This window comes from Neurospora hispaniola, assembly GCF_033458365.1.
Source record: "Neurospora hispaniola strain FGSC 10403 chromosome Unknown B0T23scaffold_1, whole genome shotgun sequence".
Taxonomy (NCBI): Eukaryota; Fungi; Ascomycota; class Sordariomycetes; order Sordariales; family Sordariaceae; genus Neurospora; species Neurospora hispaniola.
The window spans coordinates 3,617,894-3,644,032 of record NW_026944406.1 but is presented as its reverse complement, the minus strand read 5'-3'; the positions used below and the strand labels follow the sequence as shown (position 1 = coordinate 3,644,032).

The following is a 26,139-nucleotide window of genomic DNA, read 5'->3' as shown; positions in this document are numbered from 1 at the left end:
CCAGTCGCCAACACGGCCGACTCACGGGTCAACCATAGTATCACTTCCTGTGATATTACCATGCCGATTTTCCCTCAAGACTCTTGGTACCTCATCCCTTCAGTTCACATCATGGTCGAGCATGAGGAGAAGGGGGTCTCAGCTACATACGCCCCGTCTCAACCCGTGGGCTCCCCGAGATTTTCCCCGGCATTAATCACTGTTACAATTTCTATCTCACTGCCATGGGCTAATCCTCTTCCCAGTAATATTCAAGGTTCTTTGCCCTCAATCAGCAGCAACATGTCGACAGCACCAAGGTTCCGCAAGGTGCAGACCTTCGAAACCGACTATGCCCCGACGACAATTACCCAGTACGTCTCAGAGCGTACTGGTATGCAGGTCATTGTGGCGGATCGCAAGGGTCCCAAAATCAACGGTTACTTTACCCTCGCTACCGAAATCTTTGACGATTCCGGAGCCCCTCACACTCTGGAACATCTGGTCTTCATGGGCTCCAAGAACTACCAATACAAGGGTCTCTTGGACAAGCTAGCTGGGCGTGCTTACTCTGGTACAAATGCATGGACTGCTGTTGACCACACAGCGTATACGCTCGAGACCGCCGGTTGGGACGGCTTTGCCCAGATCCTACCCGTATATCTAGAGCATGTCATACTTCCTACCCTCACCGACGATGCGTGTGTGACGGAAGTTCACCATATCGACGGCGAGGGCAATGATGCGGGTGTGGTATACTCCGAGATGCAGGCCATCCAATACTCGAGCCAGGAGCTTATGGACTTGCGGGCTCGCCGGTTGCTGTACCCCGAAAATGTGGGATTTCGCTACGAAACGGGCGGTATGATGGATGCCCTCAGGGTGCTGACCCCAGACCGCATCCGTGAGTTCCACAAAGCCATGTACCAACCTCAAAACCTGGCTGTCATCATCGTCGGCGAGGCAAACCATGAGAATCTCTTGGATATTCTGGATAAGTTTGAGGAGAGCATCAAGGACGACATCCCCCCTCCTAATCCTAACTTCAAGCGCCCATTTGTCGACTCTCCTCAACCGCCTCCCCTGAAGGAAACTGTTGTCGAGACTGTTGAGTTTCCTGAGGAAGATGAGTCTACTGGCGAGATTGTTGTGGCCTTCTTCGGTCCCAGCTGCGTTGACCAGTTGCAAGCAACGGCTCTCAACATCCTCTTGACATATCTCTGCGGCTCCTCCGTGTCTGTGATCGAGAACACTATTGTCGAAAAGGAGGAATTGGCCAGCTCAGTTTCCTTCTGGTGGGATACTCGCGCCAACTCCGTTATCTGGTTCCAGCCAACCGGTGTCGCTACCGAGAAGCTCGCCTTTGTCGAGGAGCGCCTTATTTCGCTTCTGAAGGAGGTTGCATCCAAGCCACTCGATATGGAGTACATGAAGGAATGCATCTCGCGCGAGTTGCGTCAGATCAAGTACCATGCTGAAGGTTCGGAACAGTTCTACTCCAGCAATATCATCACCGACTACTTGTTCGGAAAGCGTGACGGCTCTACCCTGAGGGAACTTCAGACCTTGGGCGAGTACGATGTCCTCGCTAGCTGGGAAGAGCAGCAGTGGCGTGACTTCCTCAAGAAGTGGATTTCCGACGCACCTCACGTGTCCATCCTAGGCAAGCCCTCCATGGAACTCGCCAAAAAGCTCAAGAAGACCGAGAAGGAGCGTCTCGCCAAGAGGAGGGAAGAGTTGGGAGAGGAGGGCCTGAAGGCACTGAAAGAAAAGGTTGAGAAGGCCAAGCAAAACAATGAGAAGCCTATCCCTCCCGAGGTGCTTGATCAGTGGCCGGTTCCTGATACATCATCCATCCACTTCATTGAGTCGTTGACAGCAAGAAGCGGCAAGGCCCGCAGCCTCGGAACCACCGATAACTCAACCCAGAAGATCATCGACGCAGCACCCCAAGGTGCTAAGCCTCTATTCATCCAGTTTGAGGACGTACCTACCAACTTTGTACACCTTACTCTGCACATCGGAACGTCGGCGACGCCCAACCGGCTCAAGCCTCTCCTCCCCCTGTTCGCAGACAATTTCTTCAACTCGCCGGTTATGCGCAATGGCAAACGTATGGAGTTTGAAGACGTCGTCAAGCAACTTGAGAAGGACACCATCAGCTACCACCTGTCCAGTGCCTCGCGCATTGGTGACAACGAAGGTATGGCTCTGCAGTTCCAGGTGGACCTCGACAAGTACACCACTATGATCAGTTGGCTTCGCACACTGATGTTTGACATCGTTTTCGATCCCGTCCGTCTCAAGGCCGCTGTTGTCAAGGCTCTTGCCGATATTCCTGAGGCGAAGAGAGACGGCAGAGTCATGTCTCGCGAAGTCGATCAGTCCATCCATCTACTGCCGGAGTCTTACTCTGTCGCTAAGCGGACGCTCGTCAAGGCGGTATACTACCGTCGCCTAAAGAAACTTCTCGAGAAGGAACCCGAGACCGTCGTCTCCTGGTTCGAGGAACTCCGCCGTAGTCTCTTCACCTTCGAGAATCTCCGAGTCCTTGTCACCGCCCACGTCGAGAAGCTTCCCAACCCAATCGCGGCCTGGGACAGCTTCACCGAGATCCCCGACCTCGACACCTCCAAGGATCTCCTGCCCGTTGTCCGCCCGCACCAGATGCTGAGCGACGAGGGCAAAGCCCCGGGCTCCTTCGGCAGTGTCATCATCCCCATGACCACGCTCGACTCCTCCTTCAGCGTCAGCACCGCCAGCGGCATCAAGTCCTACTCGGATCCGCGCTTGCCCGCCTACCTGGTCGCCCTCTCCTACCTTGAGACCACCGAGGGCCCCCTTTGGAACGCCGTCCGCGGCAATGGTCTCGCCTACGGCGTCCACTTTAGCCGCGAGTCCGACTCGGGCTACATCCAGTTCCACGTGTACCGGTCGCCCGACGCCAGCAAGGCTATCGAGGCCAGCAGGAACATGGTGGCCAAGATTGCTTCCGGGGAGGAGCCGCTGGACAAGCACCTAGTTGAGGGCGCCATCAGCGGCCTGGTGCTGGCTGTTGCAGACGAGCAGGCTACCATGACGGCGGCGGCGCAGCAGAACTTTGTCAGCAACGTCATTCGCGGCCAGGAGCCCGGTTGGAACAAGAAGCTTCTGGCGCGCATTCGTGAGGTGACGGGCGATCAGATTCGCGAGGCTTTGCGGGAGATTGTGTTGCCTGTCTTTGAGCCGGGCAAGAGTAACGTTGTGGTTACTTGTGCTCCTATTATGGAAGAGGTGAGATTGCCCCCCCCCTTCTTTCTTTCCCATTCTTTTCTTGTCATTCTATTATGTCAGTCACTCACAGTTATACTTTTACAGAACATGGTCAAGAATCTTGAGGCCATTGGTTACAAGACTCAAGTTCAGCCTCTTACGCACTTTTACGATGACTACGGCCTCAAGGCCGACGAGGATGAGGAGGAAGAAGAGGAGGAGGAAGAGGATGATGAAGATGATGACCATCACCACCATCACGGCTGCGGAAGCGAGTGCGAGAGCGAGTGCGGAAGTGAGTGCGACTCGGACGAGGATATGTCGGACTAGGAAGTCTTGATGTGTGTCATCTATGGTAGTAGACTTCCTATTCTTCCCGTAGAAAATCAGGAGTACTACATTGAAAGAATTGAAATTTCTGAATTGACGTGTGTGAGGGGTGGACGATGTGTAGGTGGTGGAGACTTGGCCTAAAGTAACGGTATTATGGATGTCATCGGGCTCAACAAGCGTGAAATATGTGTTGCCATGATTTCCTGGATATGGATTTTCTAGTGGAGATAGTGAGAGCCTTGACAGAGTCTCATATTTAGGCCCTTCGAATACCTCCGACTAGTGTCGATCGTAGGTTTCATTTTTCTATTTACCCATCTACTGTATTGTATATAAGACATATTAGTTGGAGGTCATCATTCCGTCGTTATATATAGTGTGTACCCGCTCTCCTTCTCTCTAGAACGCTCACAAAATTTATTCCTCACACTAAGTGAAGTGTTGGAAGTATATGCGCCGCGTTCTTGCTCTTGCTCTATATTGTCAATCCTTCCCTTCCCTTCCCTTCCCTTCCCTTCCCTTCCCTTCCCTTCTCTCCATTCATCATCGTCAAACACCTTATTTGTTATAAATCTCTTCATTTGTGAATGCTTACCAACCAAACAACCACATCTCAGAATGCCGCAAAACCCCAATATCATCAAGTCTGCCTCCCTCTTCATCAAGCCTCAACACTCCCTGCCGTCCCGGGCCCCTCCCCAGCACCAGCACCACCACCCCCTCCTTCCTGCGCTAACAATCTCTTCCGCCAAGTATTACACACCTCCTCAAACCCGCCCACCACCTCGCCGCAGACATGTGCGCACTCGCGATTCCGCAGCCTCTCGCTCCAGTTACCCCTGCTCAGCCAGCGCTCTCCTTGCTCCCTCAATTCTTCCTCGCGCTTGAGCTCCGCCACCAGTTCGCGCGCACTCTTGAGTCTTCTTGTCGCTGTCGTCGTCGTTTGTCTGGACATGTGCAGCGTATCGGACAAATAGTTGAGCGTGTGAACCAGGTCCGTGGTGATAGTGTGCAGCGAGGCGAGCTGGGCGAAGGCGGCCGTTGACGGCCGCGGCATGCATGACGAGAGGCTGACCAGCATGGGCAGCAGTTCGTCGATCGCTTCGGCGTCCGGCGCGGGCGAGAGTGGGGAGAGGAGCGGGAAGGTGAGATTGTGTAGCTGCCGGGTTTGGTGGGTTAGGTGGGTTGTTAGGGCCGAGTGGGCGGTTATGAGTCTATTTGGAGAAAAGGGGCGGTTAATACATGACATGTTTAGTAAGAATGGGGTGGGTTGAGAACGAACCTTGTAGCACCACCTTCCACACCGGCTTGTGAGCCTAGATCGCGGAGACCCTCAGTCACTCGCTGGAATGCCCCGTCGGCCGCTGAGCCATTGTTTTCTGTGCCTCTTCGCGCAAGCGACTCGACCTCAGCCATCTTCTCTACCAGCCTGGGCGATAGTCCAGATGGCTCTAGGTCTGACTCAGAACCGTATTCACTTCCGTCGTACTCACTCCCCTTCCGGCGGTGGTGGTGATGGTGGCCCCTTCCGTTCGGTGAGAGTTGTGATTTTAGACTTGCGCGCTGGCGGCTCCGGGGACTTGCCACGTCAACACCGCTATCCCGTATACCACCCCCGTCCTTTGGCATGGGCGTCGGGAGCAGGTCCTCTTCTTCACTTTTGCCATCCATGTTGGGTGCCTCTTCGCCTTCTGGACCCTCGAAGTAGTCGTCTTCACCGTCTGAAAAGGCGTCTGCTAGCTCGTCCGCTAGATTACCCAACCCGCCGCCGTTGTCCATACCTCCGTTTCCAAACATGCCAATGTCCATCGTGGGACCCACCGAGGAGTTAAAGCTGTTTCGTGAGGGCGTTAACGGGTCGTTGAAGGACGACTTGTGTGAGAGGGCGCGGCCCTCTTGCGGGGAGTAGGACGCTGCGGAACGGAGGTTCTCCATGGAGGGGTACGGCGAGTGCCGTGGTGTTTGCGGTGAAGACGGCGGCATCATGGGTGGGCTTGGTGTTTTGTTGGATTGTGCGTAAGCAATGTTTCCCTGCTGATTCACTCCCCCTGCGGTAGACGAACAAGGCGAGAAGTGTTCGGAGCGACGAACGGGTCGTGTCTGCTTATAGCGGTGCGCGGCGCAGGTTGCGGTCGGTTCTTCGTGGTCCAATCAACTGGGGATTCCCTTTACAGCGGAGCGAGGCGACAAAGCGCAGTATCGATGCACCTGGAGAGTTGGTATGATTAAAATAGATGGCTAAGAGAGATGGGCCGTATGAAACGGGAGTTCGTTAAGCGGTAGGTAGAGGGACAGGCGCAAATCCGTAGGACGAGTTGAGAGATGCAGTTGTTGGGCGGGCGGGCGGGCGGTCGGTCTCGGTCGGTGAGGGGGATCTCAACTGTTTCGGGCTATGCTAGGGATGTTCGCGAGTGCGTCGGATTCCCTTTTGTTGTCTCGAAACAATGAGGAACACAGCACCTTGGCTATAGAGGTGCAAAAAGGCAAGTCTTGCTTTGGCTTTGAAAGTGATGAAGTGTTGAGGTGGATAGAGTGGATGGGGACTTGGAAGAATAGCGCGGGCGGTGATTCGTAGTCGTGGCCAGGGGCATTGAGCAATCTCTATCTAGGAGTACGTAGCTGCAAGTGATGTGACAGTGGTTCCGAGTGAGGTGGTGCAGTGTGATGGTCCTGGAATTTCCTCTTGGATGATTTCAGCGGTTTGACCTTCAAGCTCGGACTGTCAGGGGCAAGCGACTACGGACGAGAGTACCGAGAAGGAAACATCCATCTTTGGAACAAGACGGGAAGGCGGAACTTGAAGGGTCCCCTCCCCAGCTGCGGCTTCATGCCAGGGGCAACTGAATCGCTTGCGGGCAGATGGCTTCGCTCAAATCCAGCTAGGAGCCTGTGCCACCTCAGGTAAGGTACCGTCTGCCCCGCATTGACAACAAGGCTGTCTGGCACGCGTGGGGCACTCCTGCCCCTGGGGGGAAGGTCTAAGCAGTTGGGCAGCTATGATCGAGCGACGTCAAAGCAGACTGCACTAACAGCTTGCAGTGTAGTCGTCACGTAGGTCTGTTAAAAACCAGCACTACACAATCATCTTGGTTTCTTTTGCCCGCGACGGAAATATCTTCATCCCAAAATATCACCACAGCATCGGAACAGAAAGAGCTCCTGAGACACTCACAAAATGGCCAACTTCCGCCAATTCCGCCCAGATGATCTCAACAAATTCTCAAAGTGCAACCTCGACCCCTTTACAGAAACATACGAACTTGGATTTTACTTGCAGTACCATGCAAAGTGGCCATCGCTCTTCCAGGTCGCCGAAGATCAGCATGGCAACATAATTGGATACAGTGAGCATTGAATATTTATCCCTCTTTGTCTTACCGTATACTAACACACACAAACAGTCATGGGCAAACTTGAGTCCTCACCAGACTACTACAAGTTCTCAGAGCACTACCTCCCTTGGCACGCCCACATCACCGCAGTCACCGTAGCGCCCGAGGCTCGTCGTCTGGGCATTGGCAAGATGCTTACGGAGCAGCTAGAGGCCGCTGCTGACGCCAACGATGCCTGGTTCGTCGATCTGTTTGTGAGAAGCACCAACCACAAGGCCATCCAGTTCTACAAGAGCATGGGCTACAGCATCTTCCGCACCGTCAAGGACTACTACGGCGACCACTCGAGCGACCCGACCAAGTCGTCGGAGGATGCCTACGATATGCGCAAACCCATGAAGAGAGACGTCAAGAAGGAGCACATTCGGGAAGATGGCGAAAAGTTCGAGGTAGACCCGAGCGATGTGTGGTGAAAAGATTCTCTCCCTGGAAAGAAGACATCGTCATTCCACTCATGCTTGCCCGGGTGCTGTTGAGGCTGCGACTCGTCAGGGTGCTACCAACATGATACATCAACAGATGCAGAAACGACAAGCTGGAGCGCCACAGATGCCGATATGAATCCAGCTGCTTCGGACCAAGCATTAGGCATGCGTAGCAACAGGAGAAGAGAGGATTTCGAGAGACACCAGGCCTTGTAAACGATCAGGCCTTTTTACTTACAGCAATAGTTCGAGTGGCTCTTCATTGTGAGAGATTTTCCACACGTTCTAAAGCTGGGTGCGTGGTAAGATGATAAAATGACCTTTTCCTCATCATATACTGATCGCGGGTTTCTTATGTCAAAAACCCCAATCACGACCCAGATCACAGTCATCCTGCAATGCCCCCTTTCGGATCTTTCAATCGCTATTTGAGTATTCACAAGTTGACGAGATTTTGTCATGAGCCTTGATACATTGCAAGCGGAAAGCAGAGAGATCACTACCCAAGGTAAGTAGTACTGTAGATCAGACAGAGGTCGTAACGAACCAAGGTTTACGTGCAGATGACAGCAGCGTTTGTGTGTTTGGTGACGTTATGATGAGGCCGTCTCTTTTGGGTTGTAACTACAAAATTCGATGATGATAATTGGACAACAGTTGGTCTGTAATTTCCCCCTTTTCTCTTAGAAAAAAAAGCACCCAAACCCCTTTGAGCACATCAAAATGTTGTTTGTACCTTTGTTCGTTCGTCTGGCTTGAGGACAGCGCATGAAGAACAGCAATTAGAAGAAAAGTGCAACAGAAAAAGAGAAGAAATAGTGTAGATTTTCAATTAAATAGAAAAAGTGGGCTTACCACTGGCCAGATCGTAAAGCGTGCACGGGAACGGGAGACAGGAGGCCAGAAGGGGACCGGAAGGAGAGGGGCCAACAACCATGACCGCTGCGCCATCGTACCAACTTCCCATGGAAGGAGTGACGCGGGAAGTGATGCATACACCGTGAGAAAGCCAGGTTACGGGTTATACAGTGTCCTATGGGCGACGGCCCAGTCGAAGAGTTGAGATGGATGACAGGTGGGAGGGAACATGGATGAAAGGTGCCAACCATGACTTGCATCGAGAAGAAATAACGGGATTATGGCTAACATAGGTACCTAGGTATATATACAATACATCCTCAACCCTTTGCACCCCCCCTCGCTTATAGTTTGCTCGTCCTGCCCACGTTCAAATACGCCTGTCCCAACTTCAACTGCTCAACCGCCTCCTGCACCATTTCCTCCACAATCTCCCCAGCCGGCTGCACCTTCTTCACAAATCCCGCCACCTGTCCCATCAGATGCGGCGGGTCAATCTCGTTCCCTTGATCCATATCCCACTCGATCGGCACGATGCCCTTCCCCGTCAACTCCGCAATCTTCTCTGGCTGCGCATGCCACTTGGCGATATACTGGTTTGTCTTCATCCTCAAGGGCCTCCCGCTCAGAACCAGCGTTCGCTCGGTATCCTGGAACCCGCACGTTACCACCGCCTCCTTGTGCTGATCGCTGCAGCTGGCCTCCTTGCTCGCCACGAACCTCGTTCCCACCCAGACACCCGCGGCCCCTTGCATCAAGCTACTCGCCAGCCCGCGCCCATCCGCGATACCGCCGGCCGCTACAACCAGCGCCGGGTGATCCGTCGTACCCAATACCTTGTTTAGCATCGTAGGCTTAAACATCCTCGCCACGTCCACCACTGAGGGGATCAACACGCTGTTAGCCACGTCGCCCGTGTGTCCCCCCCCTTCCCCTCCCTGGGCGCACACCATGTCGACGCCGAGCTGCAGCGCCTTGACAGCGTGCTTGGGGTGGCCAACCATGTTCATGACCAGGATCCCGTTGGCGTGGAGCTTGTCGATGATGCGCTTGGGCGGCACGCCCACGGCCGACACAAACAGCCTGGCGCCGCTCTCGATGGTGATGTCGATTAGCTCGTCCAGCTTGCCGCCTGTGTAGTCGTGGTTGGTCTTGCGGGCCGAGCCGCCGATCTGCGGCAGGGCCAGGTCGACGCCGAAGGGCAGGTCCGGCCGGCTAAAATTGGCTTTCATCTCGGCGATGATGGAGCGCAGCTGGTCGGGCGTGTACATGAAACCGCCTATGACGCCGAGGCCGCCCGCGTTGGAGACGGCAGCTGCGAGGGGACCGCCAGAAACGCGAGCCATGCCGGCGAGGATGATTGGGTGTTTGATCCCCAGGAGAGTGGTGAGATGGGTTGTGATGGGCCCTGTGGGCGCGGTGGTTGATGGTGTCATGGATGCTAGTGAGTTCAAGTGCAATGAATGTAAGATGTGATTAGATATTGTACTGGACAAATGTAAGGAGTGGTAGGATGCAGTGGCATGTGTTGTCCGTCCTACAGTATGGTAGGTGGTGGCTATCACACAAAGTAGTTCATTCGGAAAGGGAGGTAGATAAAGGGAGGAAGCTCAGCAAAAACGAGATGGAGGGAGAACCTGATATCAAATACCGTTGCCAGGTCCAAAGGTTCCTGTATCAATTACAAAATATATAACTCCGAGCGCAAAGAACTTGGGATGAACAACGAAATCTGGCATGAAGTTCCGCTGACGTCTCCCATACATAACGTTGCATTTTAACCCCCCTGGAGGAAGGGTGGAGTCCGGGGTAGACTGGGGAGACTGGGGACTCTGGGGTATGTTGTGGATGCGGGGAACCTTGTCTCTTTTTTTTCTTTCCCCTATTTTTGATTGAAATTGCGAATGGTTGACATGTTCATTGAACTTCTTTGATCTCCAAGGGCTCGCGTTTGGACGCATCGCCACATGGTCCGACAAAGCTAGGCTCCCATAAATCTATCCGTTTATAATTATTGATGCGTGTGCGCACTCTGTCACTTGGACCCTGAAGGGCTGTTTTTTATTCTTTCATCCTCTCCCTCATATTTCAGGTACACTAGTGTTCGAGGCTAATATAGGTCTGACCATGCTACTGTCATGAGCTAAGCTTCTACTCATCGAGACAATCATACAGACCCTCCTAAGTTGAAACTATCATTCGAACCAACCTACTTTGTAACCCGGTCCTGGTTATTCCAAAAGGACCCCAACTCCGTTCTAAAGACTACCGTCCAACGATGGCCTCTTTCATGTCTCTGGCTCTTAATGTCCGGGCACCTCGTGTCTCTATCAGTTCGTCTTGAACAGAAAACCCCTTCTTCTAATTAAACCACCAATTTAGTCATGGGGGAACCATTAGCAGCATTATCCTTCGTTGTTTTAGGTTCGTAAAAAGTCGTAACTGTAATATCTATCTTGTAGAGCTGTGATACCGTTTGGTCCGTTTCGTAGCCTCCAGGCCCTGTTTGCTGGCTCGCATTATCAGGCCTGGTTATTTCATCCAAAATGAGGCAACCGTGCTGGTATGAATTGGAGCTCTGTGTTGCTTCCCTCGAGTTTGGCTGTCATGCTCTCCTTCGCACCTCCATTGTGGGTCTGCTTGGCTGCAGTAGTGTCATTACTCCTGACTTCCGTAAAAGCTGGGAGCTTCGTCTCCCTCATTTCATCCTCGGAATTCTTCCTTGTTTCATTTTGTGATATGTTTTTATGCAGAGTTGCTTCTTCGGGGGTCGATCCATGGTCTACTTCGGCTTGCTTTGATTCCAGCTCCGGTCTCGATTTCAGCGCTGCCTCTGGCTTGGGAGCCCCCTCCTCTTCTTTGCGCAATCCACGCTGTGTAGCCAAGCGAGACGCAGCCTTTCTCTTTCGTTCAATCTCCTCATACTCTTCCCTCTCAGCCTGTTCTTCCTCTCGCTGTAAATCCTCGAGCGATGGAGTCGGCAGGGCATCCTCTGAACTCGATGTTGGGAAGATCGTGGTGTCATCGATACGGTAGGCCGAGTAGGTCGACGCTATCGTAGTCCTTGACACTGATCTCGCTATCCCTGACTCCCTATCTCCGTTCGCCGGCCGTTTCCCCTTAGTGCTTCTCGTCCTGTTACTGCTCCCGTCATCCACGCGGCCAAGGGCGACCGCAAATTCGTCGTCTAACGGCACCGCATCCTCATCGCCCTCGCCATCACTTGGGAATATGTCGTTCCTCGATCGATACGAGCTCGACGACGTGCCTTCTGACTCGCCAGTGTTACTGCGCGGCCTCAACTGTGGTGATTCCCTTGCATGTTGTTCATGGTTCCGAGCATGCTCACCCTCCTCCGAACTTGTCCCCAGCAACGGCTCATTTTCATCTCGGTGCCGGCGTCCTCCCTGCTGTTGTTGTCCAGGCAGTAGAGCGCCCGGGTGGTCTCGCAAGTTCGCCGCTGAAGGCTTGTACCTGAGTGTACCGCCAAACTTGAAGGGCAATCGCCCCAAGAACCCCAGCGGTGCCGTCCTCGGAATCACAGTCGGGTCGTCCTCGGGCAACGAAGCCTTCCTCCTGGGTCCTCCTCTCGTCCCATAGCTCATCCCTCTCTTTCGTCTCGGTTGATCCACCACGTCCCCCGTGCCACCGGCCGCATGTCTCCGATCGTTTCCCGTCCCCGCCAGTAAGCGATCCCAGTCCTCGCCGCCCCAGCCGCTGAAAAGTCCTCCTCCTCCTCCGCTACTGGCGGTCCCTTGATCCGCAGCAAAATCATCGTCCCAATCGTCGTAAAAATCAAACATATACTCGGCCCTCGTACGGTGGGCTCCGCGGTCTCGCTCGCGCGCGCGTCGGGCACGCTCTTCGCGGTCTCCAAGACATAGGCTCGTGCAGCTGTCGATGGAGTCGGCCAGAGATGACAGGCAGGGGGTGATGTATTGGTGCTGGAAGGTCCAGATGCCGGCGGCGGCGTTCTCGGTTACCGCCTCGGCGTTGTGAGAGATCTGATTCCAGCGCTGACGCAGACGGGGATCTTGGATAAACGCCATAGTGCAACGTATATGTGGATGTGAACGCTCGGCTGGGACAACCCGTAGTGATAAAAGTCGATTTTCGGTTCCGTGTTAATCTGTTATCGGGCGCGAAAGAGGGAAGCTAGGTAAGGTTGCAATTGACTGCGCGGTCCGCGGCGCACGCCTAACTTGGGCTGCGGGATGATAAAGAGTCTGGAATATTATAGCGAGGATGTGTTATAGGTCGATTCATTCAAGGAGGCGGTTCCATGGATTGGAGGAATTGGACCGTCAAATCCAGCTGGAATGTGTACTCGTCCGCATGGGGTCCGGCGACTGGATCTGTGAACTCAACCTGTCGCGTTCGGCACAACCCACTAGCGTAGAAGGCAATAACAACGGTAGGTGCCAAATGATCCGCCTTTTCTCAAGTTTCTAGCGACGCCTGTGCTGAGTGGTAAATGATAAGTGAACAAGGAGTTGAACGGTTCAGAATCACAAGCAATCCCAATGTCTCAGGTCTGCCCGTGCTACTTTCGTCTTTTGGTGTAGTTGTTCTTATCCCATGTTCGGCTTTTTGGCCCGTTCTGAAATTGGTGTGCGTATGATGCAGCTGAATTTTGATTAAGAACAACCTCGACCGGATACCGAGACGGAGAATTCCGCAGGCAATCGGGGGGAAGTTAAACTGGGAGCCTGGTCCGTCGTCGTCGGCAAAGTGCAATGTCTTGCAGGAACGTCGAGGATCGATAGAAATGAGGGAGAAATGGTTGGTGTACGGAGAAATCCCCCCAAGTCCACCAGCCTCTTGTTGCAAGCATAAAGTCTGACATTGCTGTTTTAGTAGTGGGAATTGTTAGGGCGGTATCAAGGGCTTCAGGCTGTCAACACTGCCAGCTGCAGCCGTGACATGGAAAATAAATGCCTAGGGGAAAGTGGGGGCGCTGTCTACACTAGAGGTACCCGACACTTACGGTAGGTATGCGGGGTTGTTGAAGCCAAGTTGACGGGAATGGTCCGTACATCGACGGACACACCAAGCACCCGGACGTTCATCTGACTGCGACTGCTCAAGTGTCCATGATATCATCGAGCCTCAATTTCTGGGCCATCAAAGCACCGAGCCTCTCCTGCAACCGCTGAATTTCTTCACTAGACAATACTACACTAATACGGCAATGTCGTTACCTGTTCATGCCAGTCAATACGCCTGGATGAACTGATGGGTTGAGCTAGTCCTCTAAGCATATCGATAGCCGAGTTATAACCTCGGTGTTTCACTGCATACATACCCTTAACCTGAGCCGTTGTCGCGGGACAGAAACCCTGCGAAATGAGCATGCGGATATCCATCTAGCAAAGGTGGTACGCGCCGTTAGCGGTAAGGGCGGCCTTGGTGGGAACAGGGGCAGGAGCCGGAGCAGGAGGGGGCGGCCGCTCAGGTCCGTACGGCTGGGGTTGGTGATGCTGCTGCATCTGCTGCTCGTCCTCTGTTTCATCGTCGTACTCGTCGCCCTCGTCACTCACTTCCTCATCTCCTTCTTCGTCGTACTCGTCTTCGTACTCGCTTTCATCCCCCTCAAGCTCTCCTTCACCTTCCGCATAGCCCGTTTCAACCGCGCCAGCCAGCCCTTGCGGGATCCCCCGGCCCTGCTGCTGCATCTGTTTAATGATGCCATTCAGCTTCTCGCACTTTTTCTTGAGGTCCTCGATCTCGGCCAAGTACTTGTTCCGCTCCTCCGCCATCTTGAGGATGTTGCCATTCACCTGCTCATGCTTTCTCTTGAGGTTCTCGTTTTCCCTCTCAAGGCGTTTTGTCTTCTTCGACATATCCTCCATTTCCTTGCGGAACGTAAGGAACAAGTCGTTGCTATTGTTCAGCGTGTCCTCAACCTAGCCATGCTGTCAGCCTTCTTCATTGCCACTCCGTCTTGGTACCATTATTGGCTAGTACGGACCTGCTTGAACTTGTCCACGTAGACATTGAGTTGTTGTCTCAGCTCCGTCTCCGTCTTTGAGAAGGTCTGCACCTGGGCGTTTAATTGCCTTGAGCGCGCCAATTCGGCCTCGTAGTTCTTCTTTTCACGCTCAAACCTAGCGAGGTTGTACTGGACTTCGAGTTCCTTGGTCCGCATTTGCGCATGGAAGTGGAGTTCCCTCAGCTCGTACTGTTCGATCAGAGACTTGAACCGCTGGCGAAAACTGGTGACAGTGAGCGAGTGTAACAATAGAACCAGGCAAGGAATGGAGCCGTTACTGACAATTCATCCATTTCCATGTCCACTACTTGCTTGCGCGGATTGTCCTTTTCTTCCTGATAGTCATCCATTCGACGAAGAAGAGCTGAATACCTCTCATCCCATGAGTTCTGACTTCGAACCTGCGTATCCGATAGCGTCTTGTTCTCGTTCTAGGTAGACAAGCATTGTCAGTAACCTTGAATGCTACTTGAACACACACGTGATCCCATACCTTGAGCTTGTTATTCTCTTTTTGCAGTTCGCGGCAGAGTTTCTCGAGCTTCTCTTTAAGCGACGTTGTCTTGTTGAGTTCATTGCGGCTATTGTCCTTGTCCTTCTGTAGCTGATCGCCTCGTTTCTTGTTCTTGATGCTTTCACGTTCGAGCCTCTTCATCTCCGCCAGCAAGTCCGCACAGCGTTTGGTCAGATGATCAATCTTTTGGAGGTCGTTCATCCGCGAGGTCTGGCTGTGTAGCTCCCTACTAGCTTTCTTGACCTCTCGTTCTGCGCACGGCTTGCTGTCAGCGCCTTCTCTTTCATCCGAAGCCAAGATCGCCCGTTTTGACAAGATCCTTCCGTTTTATTTCAACCCGTCTACATCCCAATCGAGACTGGAGGGTAGTCTGAAGACATGCAGCAAAGGTTGACTGAGGAGGTTCGGTCAACGACTGTCGAGTGTTTCTGAGCCTTCCGTCCCCCCTTTTCGATCTCATAACATCCGCCATTGCCCTCTCAAGCGCCCAGCAGGTTGTAAGGACAAACACGCACCTATTTCGGCCTCCTGGTCCTTTTCACCAGCGGCATCTTGCTCCAGTTGTGTGATTCTAGCAGCAATGAGCTTACTAGCCTCGTTCGGCTCGGGAGCCTTTTTCGGTTTGCCCTTTTTGCCCGCCATGTTTGCGGGGGGCGCAGGAGCCGGCCGGGTCTCGTGAGCGTGGTTCGGGTGGCCATTCGTGGCAGGAGGGGGGTCGACCGGATGGTTTGCCGATCCATTGCTCATGGGTGTCGCAGGTCGAGGGCCGGAAGTTGCAGTGGCTAAAGGATTGGCGCTTGACATTGTCGAGGGACTGGCCTTGATGCCGGAAACAGGCGTGTGGTCGGCAGTGGCCCCTCCGACTGGCAATGTCAACGAGATGTCAAGTTGCAAAAGGTTTGCGTGTGCACTGCAGTGGTGCGTTACTGCTAGCCTTGCCGCTTAGCCGTCGTGGTCAGAGTGTGGTGGTGTTGAGCGTGCACAATAGAAAAACTGTATGCGCTGTGGTGTGGAAGTTGTGTAATCGAGTCGTTGTGTATTCGGGCGGCCGTGACGGCAGCAGTCGTCAAGATAATGGCTGCGGAAGACTTTGATGTATGGGAAAGGACGACCAGATCGCTATGGCGTCGGTTAATCTGATGGGGCGCGCGAATTGGATGACAGGTTCCGCTGCGTTTCAACAGGCGGCAGGTACCTGCTCTCGGTCTTCGGGGCCCCAGCACGGACTATACACTAAATCTGAATAGAAACAGGTACATAGGTAGGTAGGTGGGTAGGTATCTAGTGCTCCCGTTGTCCCTTCATGGCTGCTACTTTCCACTCGGGCAATTCTTCTTGGCCACTACTTCCTGCATGGATATTAGGTCGATACCAGTGTTCTTATTACACTGTTAGAGGCAGGTTCTCTCTGATCGTCATCCACGGCACTTGGTCCTGATGTTTTGTGGAGAATTTCATGATCCAAGTCCTCGAGGAACCAAACGGAACGGCGTTTTCATCATGATTTCATCCGTGGCCCGCCGTGCATCGACCTCGCATGAACAATATGCTTTGGATAGTGTACTAACATGCTGCTCACATACTTCATCTCACATTTCGTCAGATGCCGATTGCCGCTCTCACTGTTGACATCCAAAGTTCAACATTCACACAATGACTTATTTGCTTTTCGGAACGCATGGGGCCACACTATATTGTTGCAAAGAGTTCATATAATCAGTTAAGTAAATACAAGTCAGTAAGTCCCAAGAGCTTATAGTCCCGGCCTACCTCTCCCGTCTAGAAGCAACTTCCTCTACCTGTACGTGTAAAAATGTCCCTCGAGGTTACAAACAGATAGAACAGTACTTACCACAGTGCCTTTAGTGTGGGAGTGAAGCGCTGACAAATCATGCTCTGCGGTACCTCATTAACAACTTCGCTCTTTCGAGGCACGGCTACTCATTGGATGGTTCAAGAGTACTAGAGAGCTAGCCTCCTCGTGCGGTGCAGCCTCCAGCGCCCGTCGTGGTCTCGGCCCCACTATTCCCGACTCTGCCGAAGCACGGTTCAGTTGCAGGTTTTCCACCAGGCTTCCTTTTCCACTTGATTCCTTCGGAGGAGGGCAGGAGGGGTGGGTGTGGGCTGAGGGGCGACAGACGGCGGGGGCGGGAGTCAGTCACCACCTGAGGTACCCACTGCCGCTGTGGCAGGCAGGCCTAGCTCCGCGTCAGCTCCCGTTCCAACTGCCGCCTAAACCGGACGCCTCAAGTAGTACCGTCACCACCACCATCACCATCGCCATTTCCAGTCGCCTTGCATAGTGCCAAGGATTTCTGCCAGCACTCGGGTTTTCTCTACTGCTGCCAGAACGATGCTGCGCAACGCGACCAAAGGTGCAGCGCGCCGCGCCGTCACCGAGCTCTCCCAGTACCCGAAACCCGGCGAGAAACTCCACGGCTTCACCCTTCTCCGGTCAAAGCATGTCCCGGAGCTGGAGTTGACTGCTTTGCACTTGCAACACGACAAGACCGGAGCAGAGCATTTGCACATTGCCCGCGACGACAGCAACAATGTCTTCTCTATCGGCTTCAAAACGAATCCCCCGGACGACACCGGTGTCCCACATATCCTGGAGCACACCACTCTGTGTGGCAGCCAAAAGTATGCGAACTCGAACAGCGGATCATCGGTTGGGCTATTCACGCTGACATGAGATCTCCTTCAGATATCCTATTCGAGACCCCTTCTTCAAGATGCTTCCGCGAACGCTTTCGAATTTCATGAACGCCTTTACAGCATCGGATCACACCTTTTACCCGTTTGCTACCACCAATGCCCAGGACTTCAAGAACCTCATGTCTGTCTACCTTGACGCGACTCTGCATCCTCTCTTGAAGGAGACGGACTTTACACAGGAAGGATGGCGCATTGGGCCCGAGAATCCCCAGGCTCTTGTTGCGGCTGAGGGCAACGCAAAGCCCGAGGACAGGAAGCTTGTCTTCAAGGGTGTCGTTTATAACGAGATGAAGGGGCAGATGTCAGATGCTGCCTACCTCTTCTGGATTCGGTTTCAAGACCATATTTTCCCAGACATCAACAACTCTGGTGGTGATCCCCAGAAGATCACAGACCTGACATACCAACAGCTTAAGAAGTTCCATGCTGATCACTACCACCCGAGCAACGCCAAGGTCTTTACTTACGGCGATATGCCACTGGCGGATCACTTGAAGGAAATCGGTGCCCAGCTTGACGTATTTGGGAAGATCCGGGCTGATGTGGCAAACCATAGCCCTATCGACCTCAGCAGTGGCCCCAGGGAAGTCAAGCTCTATGGACCTATTGACCCCCTTGTGGACGCCAATAAGCAGTTCAAGACTTCCGTTTCGTGGGTTCTGGGTGAAACCAGCAATGTCGTCGAGTCCTTTTCGCTGGCGCTGATTTCTGCTCTGCTCATGGATGGTTATGGCTCGCCTCTCTACAAGGGATTGATTGAATCTGGGCTAGGAACGGACTGGAGCCCCAACACCGGGTATGACAGTTCGGGCAAGCTTGGTATCTTCTCCATTGGTCTCAGCGGTGTTCAAGAAGAAGATGTGCCTAAGGTCAAGGCCAAGGTACAGGAGATTCTTCGCAGCATGCGGGACAAGGGCTTTGAGAGATCAAAGATTGATGGCTATCTCCACCAGCTTGAGCTCGGCCTTAAGCACAAGACTGCCAACTTTGGCATGTCTTTGCTCCACCGTTTGAAGCCGAAGTGGTTTGTTGGAGTCGATCCATTTGACTCTCTTGCCTGGAACGACACGATTGCTGCTTTTGAGACCGAGCTTGCCAAAGGTGGTTATCTTGAGGGCTTGATTGATAAGTATCTGACAAACGACAATACTCTCTCCTTCACGATGGCGCCTTCGTCAACCTTTAGCCAGGAGCTGGCCCAAGAGGAGGAAACTCGCTTAAGCACCAAGATTTCGGAAGTTGTCAAAGCTGCTGGTAGCGAAGAGGAAGCTCGTGCTGCTCTCGAAGCTCGGGAACTCAAGTTGCTGGCCGAGCAAAGCAAGACCAACACCGAAGATCTTAGCTGCCTTCCTAGCGTGCATGTCAAGGACATTCCGCGCCAGAAGGACTCGGTTATCTTGAGACACGATAACACAGCAAGAGTCAAGACACAGTGGCACGAGGCTCCCACGAACGGGCTGACCTACTTCCGTGCTATCAACCAGCTGGAGAACCTGCCCGATGAGCTCCGAAGCCTGATCCCCCTCTTCACTGACTCCATCATGCGTTTGGGTACGAAGGACATGACAATGGAGCAGCTTGAGGATTTGATCAAGCTCAAAACTGGAGGTGTTTCGGTCGGCTATCATTCGACTTCTCATCCAACTGACTTTACTCGGGCCACAGAAGGCCTGATGTTCTCGGGCATGGCATTGGATCGTCATGTGCCAACGATGTTTGACCTCTTGCGCAAGCTGGTCGTAGAGACTGACTTCGACAGTCCTCAAGCAGCTCAACAGATCCGTCAGCTGTTGCAAGCATCTGCTGATGGCGTCGTGAACGATATTGCTTCATCGGGACACGCTTACGCTCGGAGAGCCGCGGAATCTGGCCTTACGTGGGATTCCTTTCTCAAGGAGCAGGTTAGCGGTCTCTCGCAGGTGAAGCTGGTGACTAGCTTGGCAAGCCGGCCCGAGTCAGACCCGTTGGAGGATGTTATTGCAAAGCTTAAGCAAATCCAACAGTTCGCACTGGCTGGCAATCTCCGTACCGCCATCACCTGCGACAGCGGAAGTGTCTCTGACAACGCAAAGGCGCTCTCAAATTTTGTCAACTCGCTGCCTTCGGAAGCGGTGACTTTCCCAAGCCGGGGACCCCCCAACTTTACCCGTGATATCAAGACGTTCTATCCCTTGCCTTATCAGGTTTACTATGGTGCTTTAGCCCTTCCTACGGCTTCTTACACGGCTTCCGCGAATGCCCCTCTCCAGATTCTCTCGCAGCTCTTGACCCACAAGCACTTGCATCACGAGATTCGTGAGAAGGGTGGCGCCTACGGCGGCGGATCTTACGCTCGCCCTCTCGACGGTATCTTCGGCTTCTACTCGTACCGCGACCCTAATCCTGTGAACACGCTCAAAATCATGCGGAACGCTGGCCAGTGGGCGGTTGACAAGGAGTGGACTGATCGTGATCTTGAGGATGCCAAGATCTCTGTCTTCCAAGGCGTTGACGCACCCAAGGCTGTCAATGAAGAAGGCATGGCCCAGTTCCTCTACGGTATCACCGACGAGATGAAACAGAAGCGCCGCGAAGAGCTCTTGGATGTTACCAAGGATCAGGTCCGGGAAGTGGCCCAGGAGTATGTTGTCAAGGCCCTTAACAACGGCTCTGAGCGTGTCGTCTTCCTTGGCGAGAAGCGTGACTGGGTCGACAAGTCTTGGGCGGTCAAAGAGATGGACATCAACGGTTCCGCTTAGACCACTCCATCAACGGCGAAACACGACCAGATGTTGATGAGATTGGCGGTTTTGTATTTGTAAAGTGACATGGTTGAATGATACCCTCTCCTATATAAAAGGCAGAACGAGCCAGTGCGGATCCAGTGAGTGTCCGAGAAACTGCACCGACACTCGGCTACAATCAGCGCTCCAGTTCTTTGGCCGTATACTGATAAAGCTTTCAGGGTTTTGTTACATGTTTTTGTTCCTTCCCCTTTCTCATCAATAAGCGCCAGCTACGATACGCTTCAACGCCCGTTCAGTGGCGTTGATGCCACAAAACGGCGCGAGATCAAATGTGACAGGGAATCGGCGTTCTGCGCCTTGAGGCCCGGCCGAGAGCTCGTTCTATCAGAACCGTCTTCCTCAGCTTTGGATGTGCGGACTAAAGAACAGAGTACATGCTTCTGCTTTACTTACTGACCCGAGTGCTGAATGCTACGATATCCCCTCGTTTCCCTGCTTACGTCATTACTACCTCTCGGGCGAGATAGCCGAAGCATTTGGACCGTGACAGGCTGCCTCTGAAGTGTGGCCGCCCTACAGTACCACGAGACTACACAGCAGGCTGCGTCGTGTTGCTTCTGGCCTGAGTCACAAAATCGGCCATCCTCATTGGCAAGCAGCCTCGCCAGGGGGCGGCATCGTAGCAGACCAATAGTATCGTCGGTCCGTCTTGAAGATGATCGTCGTCGATGTGAGCCTAGGGGTACGGTCAACTACATCAATGATCAAAGCCACAGTCTGCTTCCGTGCGTACTAGAAATATCTCTTTTGTACACGACATGGCAGACAACGAACGGCTCATGCCCTAATAGAGGCGGAAGTAGACGTCGAATATGACAACAAAAACTAGCAGATGAAGAGATTCTCGAAGTCAAGCTTGCTTCAAGCCGCAATGCGTGCCCTCGAGGAAACGGCTTTCCAGTCACTGGCAGTCATTTTTCACTCGGAATACAGAACAACCCTCTTACGCACAAGTGCTATGTATAAGGAAGTTAATCCTCGTGTGCATGGTGACAGCCGCGGGGATGGTTACTGGCAAGGAGGCAAGATACCAACGGATACGGATTGGGTTGTTTGCGGATGTAATAGAGGCCTATGGTAATTGCGCGATTTGACTGGTCTTTTGTCCTCTACGTCGTGCGACAATGTGCTGAGTGCAGTTTGTGTGTCACACAGTGATACATACAAGGTATTGAAACTACACTAGGTAGAATGTCGCCCTATTCCAACGGCGCTGCTCAGAATCAAATCGCGCTAGGTGAGGGGGTCATGATCCTCGCCCATGCCACTTCCTTTTCGTCTCCATTCTCGAAACCCAACGGAAAAACCCTATCTGCTCACGCGGATTGCAAGGCGGCCCGGCTCCGAATCTAGAAGCTCGCCCGGAGAGGGATGTTGGGCTCACTCTACGTTTTGGCGGTGCACGGAGTTGCGGTCTGAAAGTCCCTCGTCTCAAAGCCTCTCTAGGATTGCCCGAGATTGCTCATGCTATCAAGCAGCGATATGCGCGCAAACATGGGACGAAAGAGCGTCCCGACAGTCGCTGTCGTCGTCACATTTAACAAATCCAAGTGTAGACCTCGGCTATATTTAGCGAGGTGGTGGCAGTTGAAATCAGCTACGGAGAGAAAGCAACGATCAATGCGGCCGATATTTCTCAATGCCCAATGTCTGTCCCGCAAAAGCATGATTTCACTACACTACATACAGAGAGGGGAGCGTTGGTTGCGGGCAGCAAAAGGTAGGACCCCTGCGATGTTCTCTGGCTTCTGGCTTCTCTCCTTCCTTCTCGGCTAGCCGGGTTCCGCCAGGGTAGCACCAAGGGCCATATGTGGTTAGGCTAGTTCTGCAGCGTCGATTGCATTTTTTTTTCCTGATTTCTCGTTGGAGAGAAAAAAATTACGGAATGGAAAACGATCGAGATGACGGCCGGGGCTGGACGACGGAGGCTCCGTAGCCCGACCAGGGCGATGTCCCTCTTTTTTGTGGGCGGAAATCGAAGAGAGAAAAAAAAAGTTTTTACCAGCAGCACAGCCTCTGGCCTGCTAGCCTCGCTTTCAGTGCCAAAGAGCCCGTGCCCGGCTGTAAATTCCTGCCCTCCCGCTTTTTTCCTGCCCTCACCACCGCAGGCCTTGTGAGATTCCATTATTTGTCTCCCCACCAGCTGCACATTCAGGTTGGCATTGTCAAGCCTGGACCCCTCCACCACTTGACCAAACCTAACAAGCGCGGTCGGCATCTCGTAATCAGCCCCAGCACCAGAAGAAATCGTCAACCTCCCGCCCCGGCCCGCCGAGTCCAAGCACCCCCCCGGCCCTCCTCCACCCCCCTGACGCCTGATTCTTTTAACCTCCCCTCCTCCACGCAACCTTTTTGTCACTTTTCCTCTCTTTCCTTCTCTTCTCTCCTCTTCCCTTTTTCCTCGTCTGCAACTGTTACAACTACACACGTAGCCCCTTCCATTCCAAACACTCTACACAATCTACAGCTTGCTCTCTTGCGCGATAAACGGGTAAGTCAATGACGGTGACGGCGGTGTGCTTCCAATTCCATCCCATGATTCTCAAATGCTCTACCCTCTGATTTCCAGCACACCCGACCCAGATCACATGTGTTTCAAAGATATGGGATGAAAGCTCTCTCGGTTTTCTCTGGGTCTGCGCTCCGTAGAGTGGGGAGCTCTTCCATGTGGCAAACCCGTCACGGACTGCGCAAAAAGGCTGGCTTCAGTTAGCCGACCACCCGAGTCGAAGTCTGCATCCCAGCAGACGACCTACTTCCAGTTTCATCATAGTTGTGGAGGTTTCATCACAGCTCCCAACGCCAAGTCCAACCTACCTCTTCACAAATTTCTCACCCTTTTCGCACCGCTCCCTCTCTGCCTCTTTACGACTTCGTCACGGTCAAGTTGCTAACATTGCGCCCATCATCAGGACGGACACGTCGTCGTCATCGCCGTAGCATCCACCTCCCTTGACTGCCTTTGGTCTTCTCAAAGGCAACCGTATCTAACACGGCTTCCTCGGCCGTAAAGCTCGTCTCGGACCAAGATTTCAGCCTCAGAAAGACCTTCCACATCATCAACGTCGTACCTCCCCCATCCGCTCCTGAGGGTCTCTAAGAAGCTCGACGCTCTCTTTTTCGATCCCTCTCCCAACCAAGGACCTGAATACAGTCCCAACCGTCAGCTGCCGCATAGGACGAGTTCTGCGGTTCTTCCTCTAACGGAGGAAGAGTCGAGGAGGCCTCGTCAGATCGCTCAGGGATCAGTCTCGTACCGACACCGACCCCCCTAAGACCCGTTCTCAAGAGCATCTATTGCTTCTTGCTGGCACATCAACTACACAACAAACTCAAAATCAACAACAACCAACATACGCAAACTCCTCTTCACACCGGGAGTCTCCGAAACCTCGCGAACCTCACTACCAGCACTCGATCTTATCAACCCAGTCAAATCTTGGGATATGGTTATGCCGACTGTTGTCTCCGACCGCATGGGCACTATCGATTTCATCGATTATACAAACAATCATGTCTTTTCAAAGTGTCAAACCGACAGCTTGAACACCGTCAATAATGGCTCCTTGAAGCACGATGATTACCTCCACGGCCTTGCCAACGGCAAGTTGGTCGCCAAACAAATGATTGGTGATGCCCTCCGCCAGCGTGTGGAGAGCATCGACTCCGAGTTCTGCGAGCCCGGTGATGAGGACACATTCTTTGTCGCTGACCTCGGCGAGGTCTACCGCCAGCACCTCCGTTGGAAGCTGAACCTTCCTCGCGTCAAGCCGTTCTATGGTGAGTTATTCCAATTACTATGAGCTTCGTATCGAGAATCAAGTTTGCTGACTAGGATGTTTGTCATCAGCCGTCAAGTGCCATCCCGACGAAAGGCTCTTGCAGCTCTTGGCCGCTCTCGGCACCGGCTTCGACTGTGCCTCCAAGGCCGAGATCGAGCAAGTCCTCCGCATGGGCGTCGACCCCTCCCGCATTATCTATGCACAGCCGTGCAAGACCAATTCTTACTTGCGCTATGTCGCCCAGCAGGGCGTGCGCCAGATGACCTTCGATAATGCCGACGAGCTGCGCAAGATTGCGCGCCTGTATCCCGACGCCGAGCTTTTCCTCCGCATCCTTACCGACGATTCTTCGTCCCTTTGCCGTTTCAGCATGAAGTTCGGCGCTTCCCTCGACTCAACTGATGGTCTCTTAGGCCTCGCCCGCCAGCTGGGCCTCAACGTGGTTGGCGTCAGCTTCCACGTTGGCTCGGGCGCCTCCGATCCTACTGCTTTCTTGAAGGCTGTTCAGGACGCTCATGTTGTCTTCCAGCAGGCCGCTGCTTATGGCTACAACCTGAAGACCCTCGACGTTGGTGGAGGTTTCTGCAGCGACGATACTTTCGAGCAGATGGCTAACGTCTTGCGTGCTGCCCTCGATGAGTACTTCCCGGCCCACACCGGTGTCAACCTTATCGCTGAGCCCGGTCGCTACTACGCTTCCTCGGCATTCACCCTTGCCTGCAACATCATTGCTCGCCGCACTATCCAGGACGGCTCTGCTGTCTCGGTCTCCGATTCCTCTTCTATGAGCGACGATGGATCGGTGAACAACGGCGATGCTAGATATATGGTCTACGTCAACGATGGTCTGTACGGAAACTTCAGCAGCATCATGTTCGATCACCAGCACCCTGTGGCCAAGATCCTCCGTGCTGGCGGCCGCACCATGTACAACTCTGTTGCTGCCCACGAGTCTTCTGCGGAGGACGCCATTGAGTACAGCATCTGGGGTCCCACTTGCGACGGCATTGATCGCATCACCGAGAGCATTCGCTTCCGCGAGATTCTCGATGTTGGCGACTGGCTGTACTTCGAGGACATGGGTGCCTACACCAAGTGTTCGGCCACCACCTTCAACGGCTTCTCTAACGAGCATGATGTCATCTACGTCTGCAGCGAGCCTGGTGCTATGGCCCTCTTGGGATTGTAAGGTGTGCCGCTTTGTATCTAGGAAAGATGAGACCAGTATGGGGTTTCTTGGACAGGGGGAGATGTGTGCTGTCATTTCATGATGCGTAGGAGGAAGGTGATACAAAACAACATTGGGTTTCTTTCGTTGGCTCGTTTGGGTCCCCTCATTATAGAATTTGCTTCGCATTTTAGACTTTTGAACAAAAAGGGGGTCTAGGAAACGATGGAGAGCGGTGTTGGATCAACCTCAGGGTCATAAAACAAAACCTGGTTAGAAATTTTGGATGCAAAACAGCAGTTGAGTCTAGACACTAGACGAATAAGATTGCGTTGGACCCCATGAGATATTCGATTTTGAAGTGTCAGAGTAATGAATGTTGAGATAGGGTGGGTGGTGAGGACGGTGAAGGATGTGTAATGCAAAAGTGGTTGTGCTTTATTATTTAGGTTACGATGAAGTTGTCACACCCGCTCACAAAGTAGGAAAGAATACGTAGTATGCGCGTACAACCAACCAAACTGTACGTCTAGCAGTACGTATAAGTCACGGCTTCCCCTATTCGTCCCAACACCAATATTGTTGCGGTTTTGGCAGCATCCCATCCCTCCTTCCCGTTCATTTCTTATCTCCCCGCCTTTCAATCTTCCTTCCCACCCAAGGCTCAGCTCTCCCCGACCCCCATCGGTGATTCGCTGCACTTGACATGTGCTATCACTGAGCTGCGTGTTATCGTCGCTGGGATGTTGGATGGAACATGGAGGATGGATGATTCCCCTCGGCAAGCACGTTATAGTGTTGGGGAGAGTCGCGGTATAACACGTGTGTCACGGTACCATCCAGCATGCGTCCGGTCTTTTCTCCCGTCCTCAAACATCAAGCTTAGCAGAACCAAGAGGAGGAAGGGACTTGTGAAGGCGGAACATCCGATTGCTCCAAG

The 26,139-nt window shown here is 53.2% G+C and overlaps 8 protein-coding genes across 8 annotated transcripts; 4 read left to right on the top strand and 4 right to left on the bottom strand.

Moving 5' to 3' along the window:
* Window positions 1-282: 282 nt before the first annotated feature.
* Window positions 283-3,561, top strand: B0T23DRAFT_425086 (Metalloenzyme, LuxS/M16 peptidase-like protein; the record flags this gene model as incomplete). The annotated part of the gene is made up of 2 exons (XM_062839888.1): window positions 283-3,252; window positions 3,337-3,561. The coding sequence occupies 2 exons, from the start codon at window positions 283-285 to the stop codon at window positions 3,559-3,561; spliced, it is 3,195 nt and encodes a 1,064-aa protein (XP_062697266.1).
* A 491-nt stretch (window positions 3,562-4,052) lies between these two features.
* On the bottom strand, window positions 4,053-5,900 carry B0T23DRAFT_329906 (uncharacterized protein). Its single transcript, XM_062835701.1, has 2 exons — window positions 4,847-5,900; window positions 4,053-4,778 (listed from the first exon to the last, which is right to left on the bottom strand). The coding sequence occupies exons 1-2, from the start codon at window positions 5,548-5,550 to the stop codon at window positions 4,226-4,228; spliced, it is 1,257 nt and encodes a 418-aa protein (XP_062697265.1). The 5' UTR covers window positions 5,551-5,900; the 3' UTR covers window positions 4,053-4,225.
* Window positions 5,901-6,739: 839 nt separating this feature from the next.
* B0T23DRAFT_401184 (acyl-CoA N-acyltransferase) lies at window positions 6,740-7,369 on the top strand (the record flags this gene model as incomplete). Its single annotated transcript, XM_062838558.1, has 2 exons — window positions 6,740-6,908; window positions 6,966-7,369. The coding sequence occupies 2 exons, from the start codon at window positions 6,740-6,742 to the stop codon at window positions 7,367-7,369; spliced, it is 573 nt and encodes a 190-aa protein (XP_062697264.1).
* A 1,125-nt stretch (window positions 7,370-8,494) lies between these two features.
* B0T23DRAFT_370332 (2-nitropropane dioxygenase) lies at window positions 8,495-9,999 on the bottom strand. The gene has a single exon (XM_062836588.1). It carries the CDS (start codon window positions 9,673-9,675, stop codon window positions 8,584-8,586), a length of 1,092 nt encoding a protein of 363 aa, XP_062697263.1. The 5' UTR covers window positions 9,676-9,999; the 3' UTR covers window positions 8,495-8,583.
* A 579-nt stretch (window positions 10,000-10,578) lies between these two features.
* B0T23DRAFT_22052 (uncharacterized protein) lies at window positions 10,579-12,386 on the bottom strand. Its single transcript, XM_062833721.1, has one exon. It carries the CDS (start codon window positions 12,286-12,288, stop codon window positions 10,777-10,779), a length of 1,512 nt encoding a protein of 503 aa, XP_062697262.1. The 5' UTR covers window positions 12,289-12,386; the 3' UTR covers window positions 10,579-10,776.
* A 943-nt stretch (window positions 12,387-13,329) lies between these two features.
* Window positions 13,330-15,990, bottom strand: B0T23DRAFT_370328 (myosin-like coiled-coil protein-domain-containing protein). Its single transcript, XM_062836587.1, has 5 exons — window positions 15,261-15,990; window positions 14,725-14,996; window positions 14,514-14,662; window positions 14,211-14,454; window positions 13,330-14,145 (listed from the first exon to the last, which is right to left on the bottom strand). The coding sequence occupies exons 1-5, from the start codon at window positions 15,547-15,549 to the stop codon at window positions 13,606-13,608; spliced, it is 1,494 nt and encodes a 497-aa protein (XP_062697261.1). The 5' UTR covers window positions 15,550-15,990; the 3' UTR covers window positions 13,330-13,605.
* A 1,108-nt stretch (window positions 15,991-17,098) lies between these two features.
* Window positions 17,099-20,201, top strand: B0T23DRAFT_425080 (Metalloenzyme, LuxS/M16 peptidase-like protein; the record flags this gene model as incomplete). Its single annotated transcript, XM_062839887.1, has 2 exons — window positions 17,099-17,388; window positions 17,453-20,201. 2 exons carry the CDS (start codon window positions 17,099-17,101, stop codon window positions 20,199-20,201), a joined length of 3,039 nt encoding a protein of 1,012 aa, XP_062697260.1.
* Window positions 20,202-23,224: 3,023 nt separating this feature from the next.
* Window positions 23,225-25,716, top strand: B0T23DRAFT_21883 (ornithine decarboxylase). The gene is made up of 2 exons (XM_062833694.1): window positions 23,225-24,029; window positions 24,100-25,716. The coding sequence occupies exons 1-2, from the start codon at window positions 23,696-23,698 to the stop codon at window positions 25,218-25,220; spliced, it is 1,455 nt and encodes a 484-aa protein (XP_062697259.1). The 5' UTR covers window positions 23,225-23,695; the 3' UTR covers window positions 25,221-25,716.
* The last annotated feature ends 423 nt before the right edge of the window (window positions 25,717-26,139 follow it).

Bases quoted from the DNA above. Each gene is read 5' to 3' on its own strand.
- B0T23DRAFT_370328 (XM_062836587.1), bottom strand. From the start codon at position 15,549: ATGTCAAGCGCCAATCCTTTAGCCACTGCAACTTCCGGCCCTCGACCT. The intron at 14,997-15,260 runs GTGCGTGTTTGT...AGCCGTGCGCAG, and splicing joins GGACCAGGAGGCCGAAATAG to AACGAGAGGTCAAGAAAGCT. The intron at 14,663-14,724 runs GTATGGGATCAC...TTGTCTACCTAG, and splicing joins AAGAGAATAACAAGCTCAAG to AACGAGAACAAGACGCTATC.
- B0T23DRAFT_329906 (XM_062835701.1), bottom strand. From the start codon at position 5,550: ATGATGCCGCCGTCTTCACCGCAAACACCACGGCACTCGCCGTACCCC. The intron at 4,779-4,846 runs GTTCGTTCTCAA...TTCTCCAAATAG, and splicing joins GTGGAAGGTGGTGCTACAAG to ACTCATAACCGCCCACTCGG.
- B0T23DRAFT_21883 (XM_062833694.1), top strand. From the start codon at position 23,696: ATGGTTATGCCGACTGTTGTCTCCGACCGCATGGGCACTATCGATTTC. The intron at 24,030-24,099 runs GTGAGTTATTCC...GTTTGTCATCAG, and splicing joins TCGCGTCAAGCCGTTCTATG to CCGTCAAGTGCCATCCCGAC.
- B0T23DRAFT_22052 (XM_062833721.1), bottom strand. From the start codon at position 12,288: ATGGCGTTTATCCAAGATCCCCGTCTGCGTCAGCGCTGGAATCAGATC.
- B0T23DRAFT_370332 (XM_062836588.1), bottom strand. From the start codon at position 9,675: ATGACACCATCAACCACCGCGCCCACAGGGCCCATCACAACCCATCTC.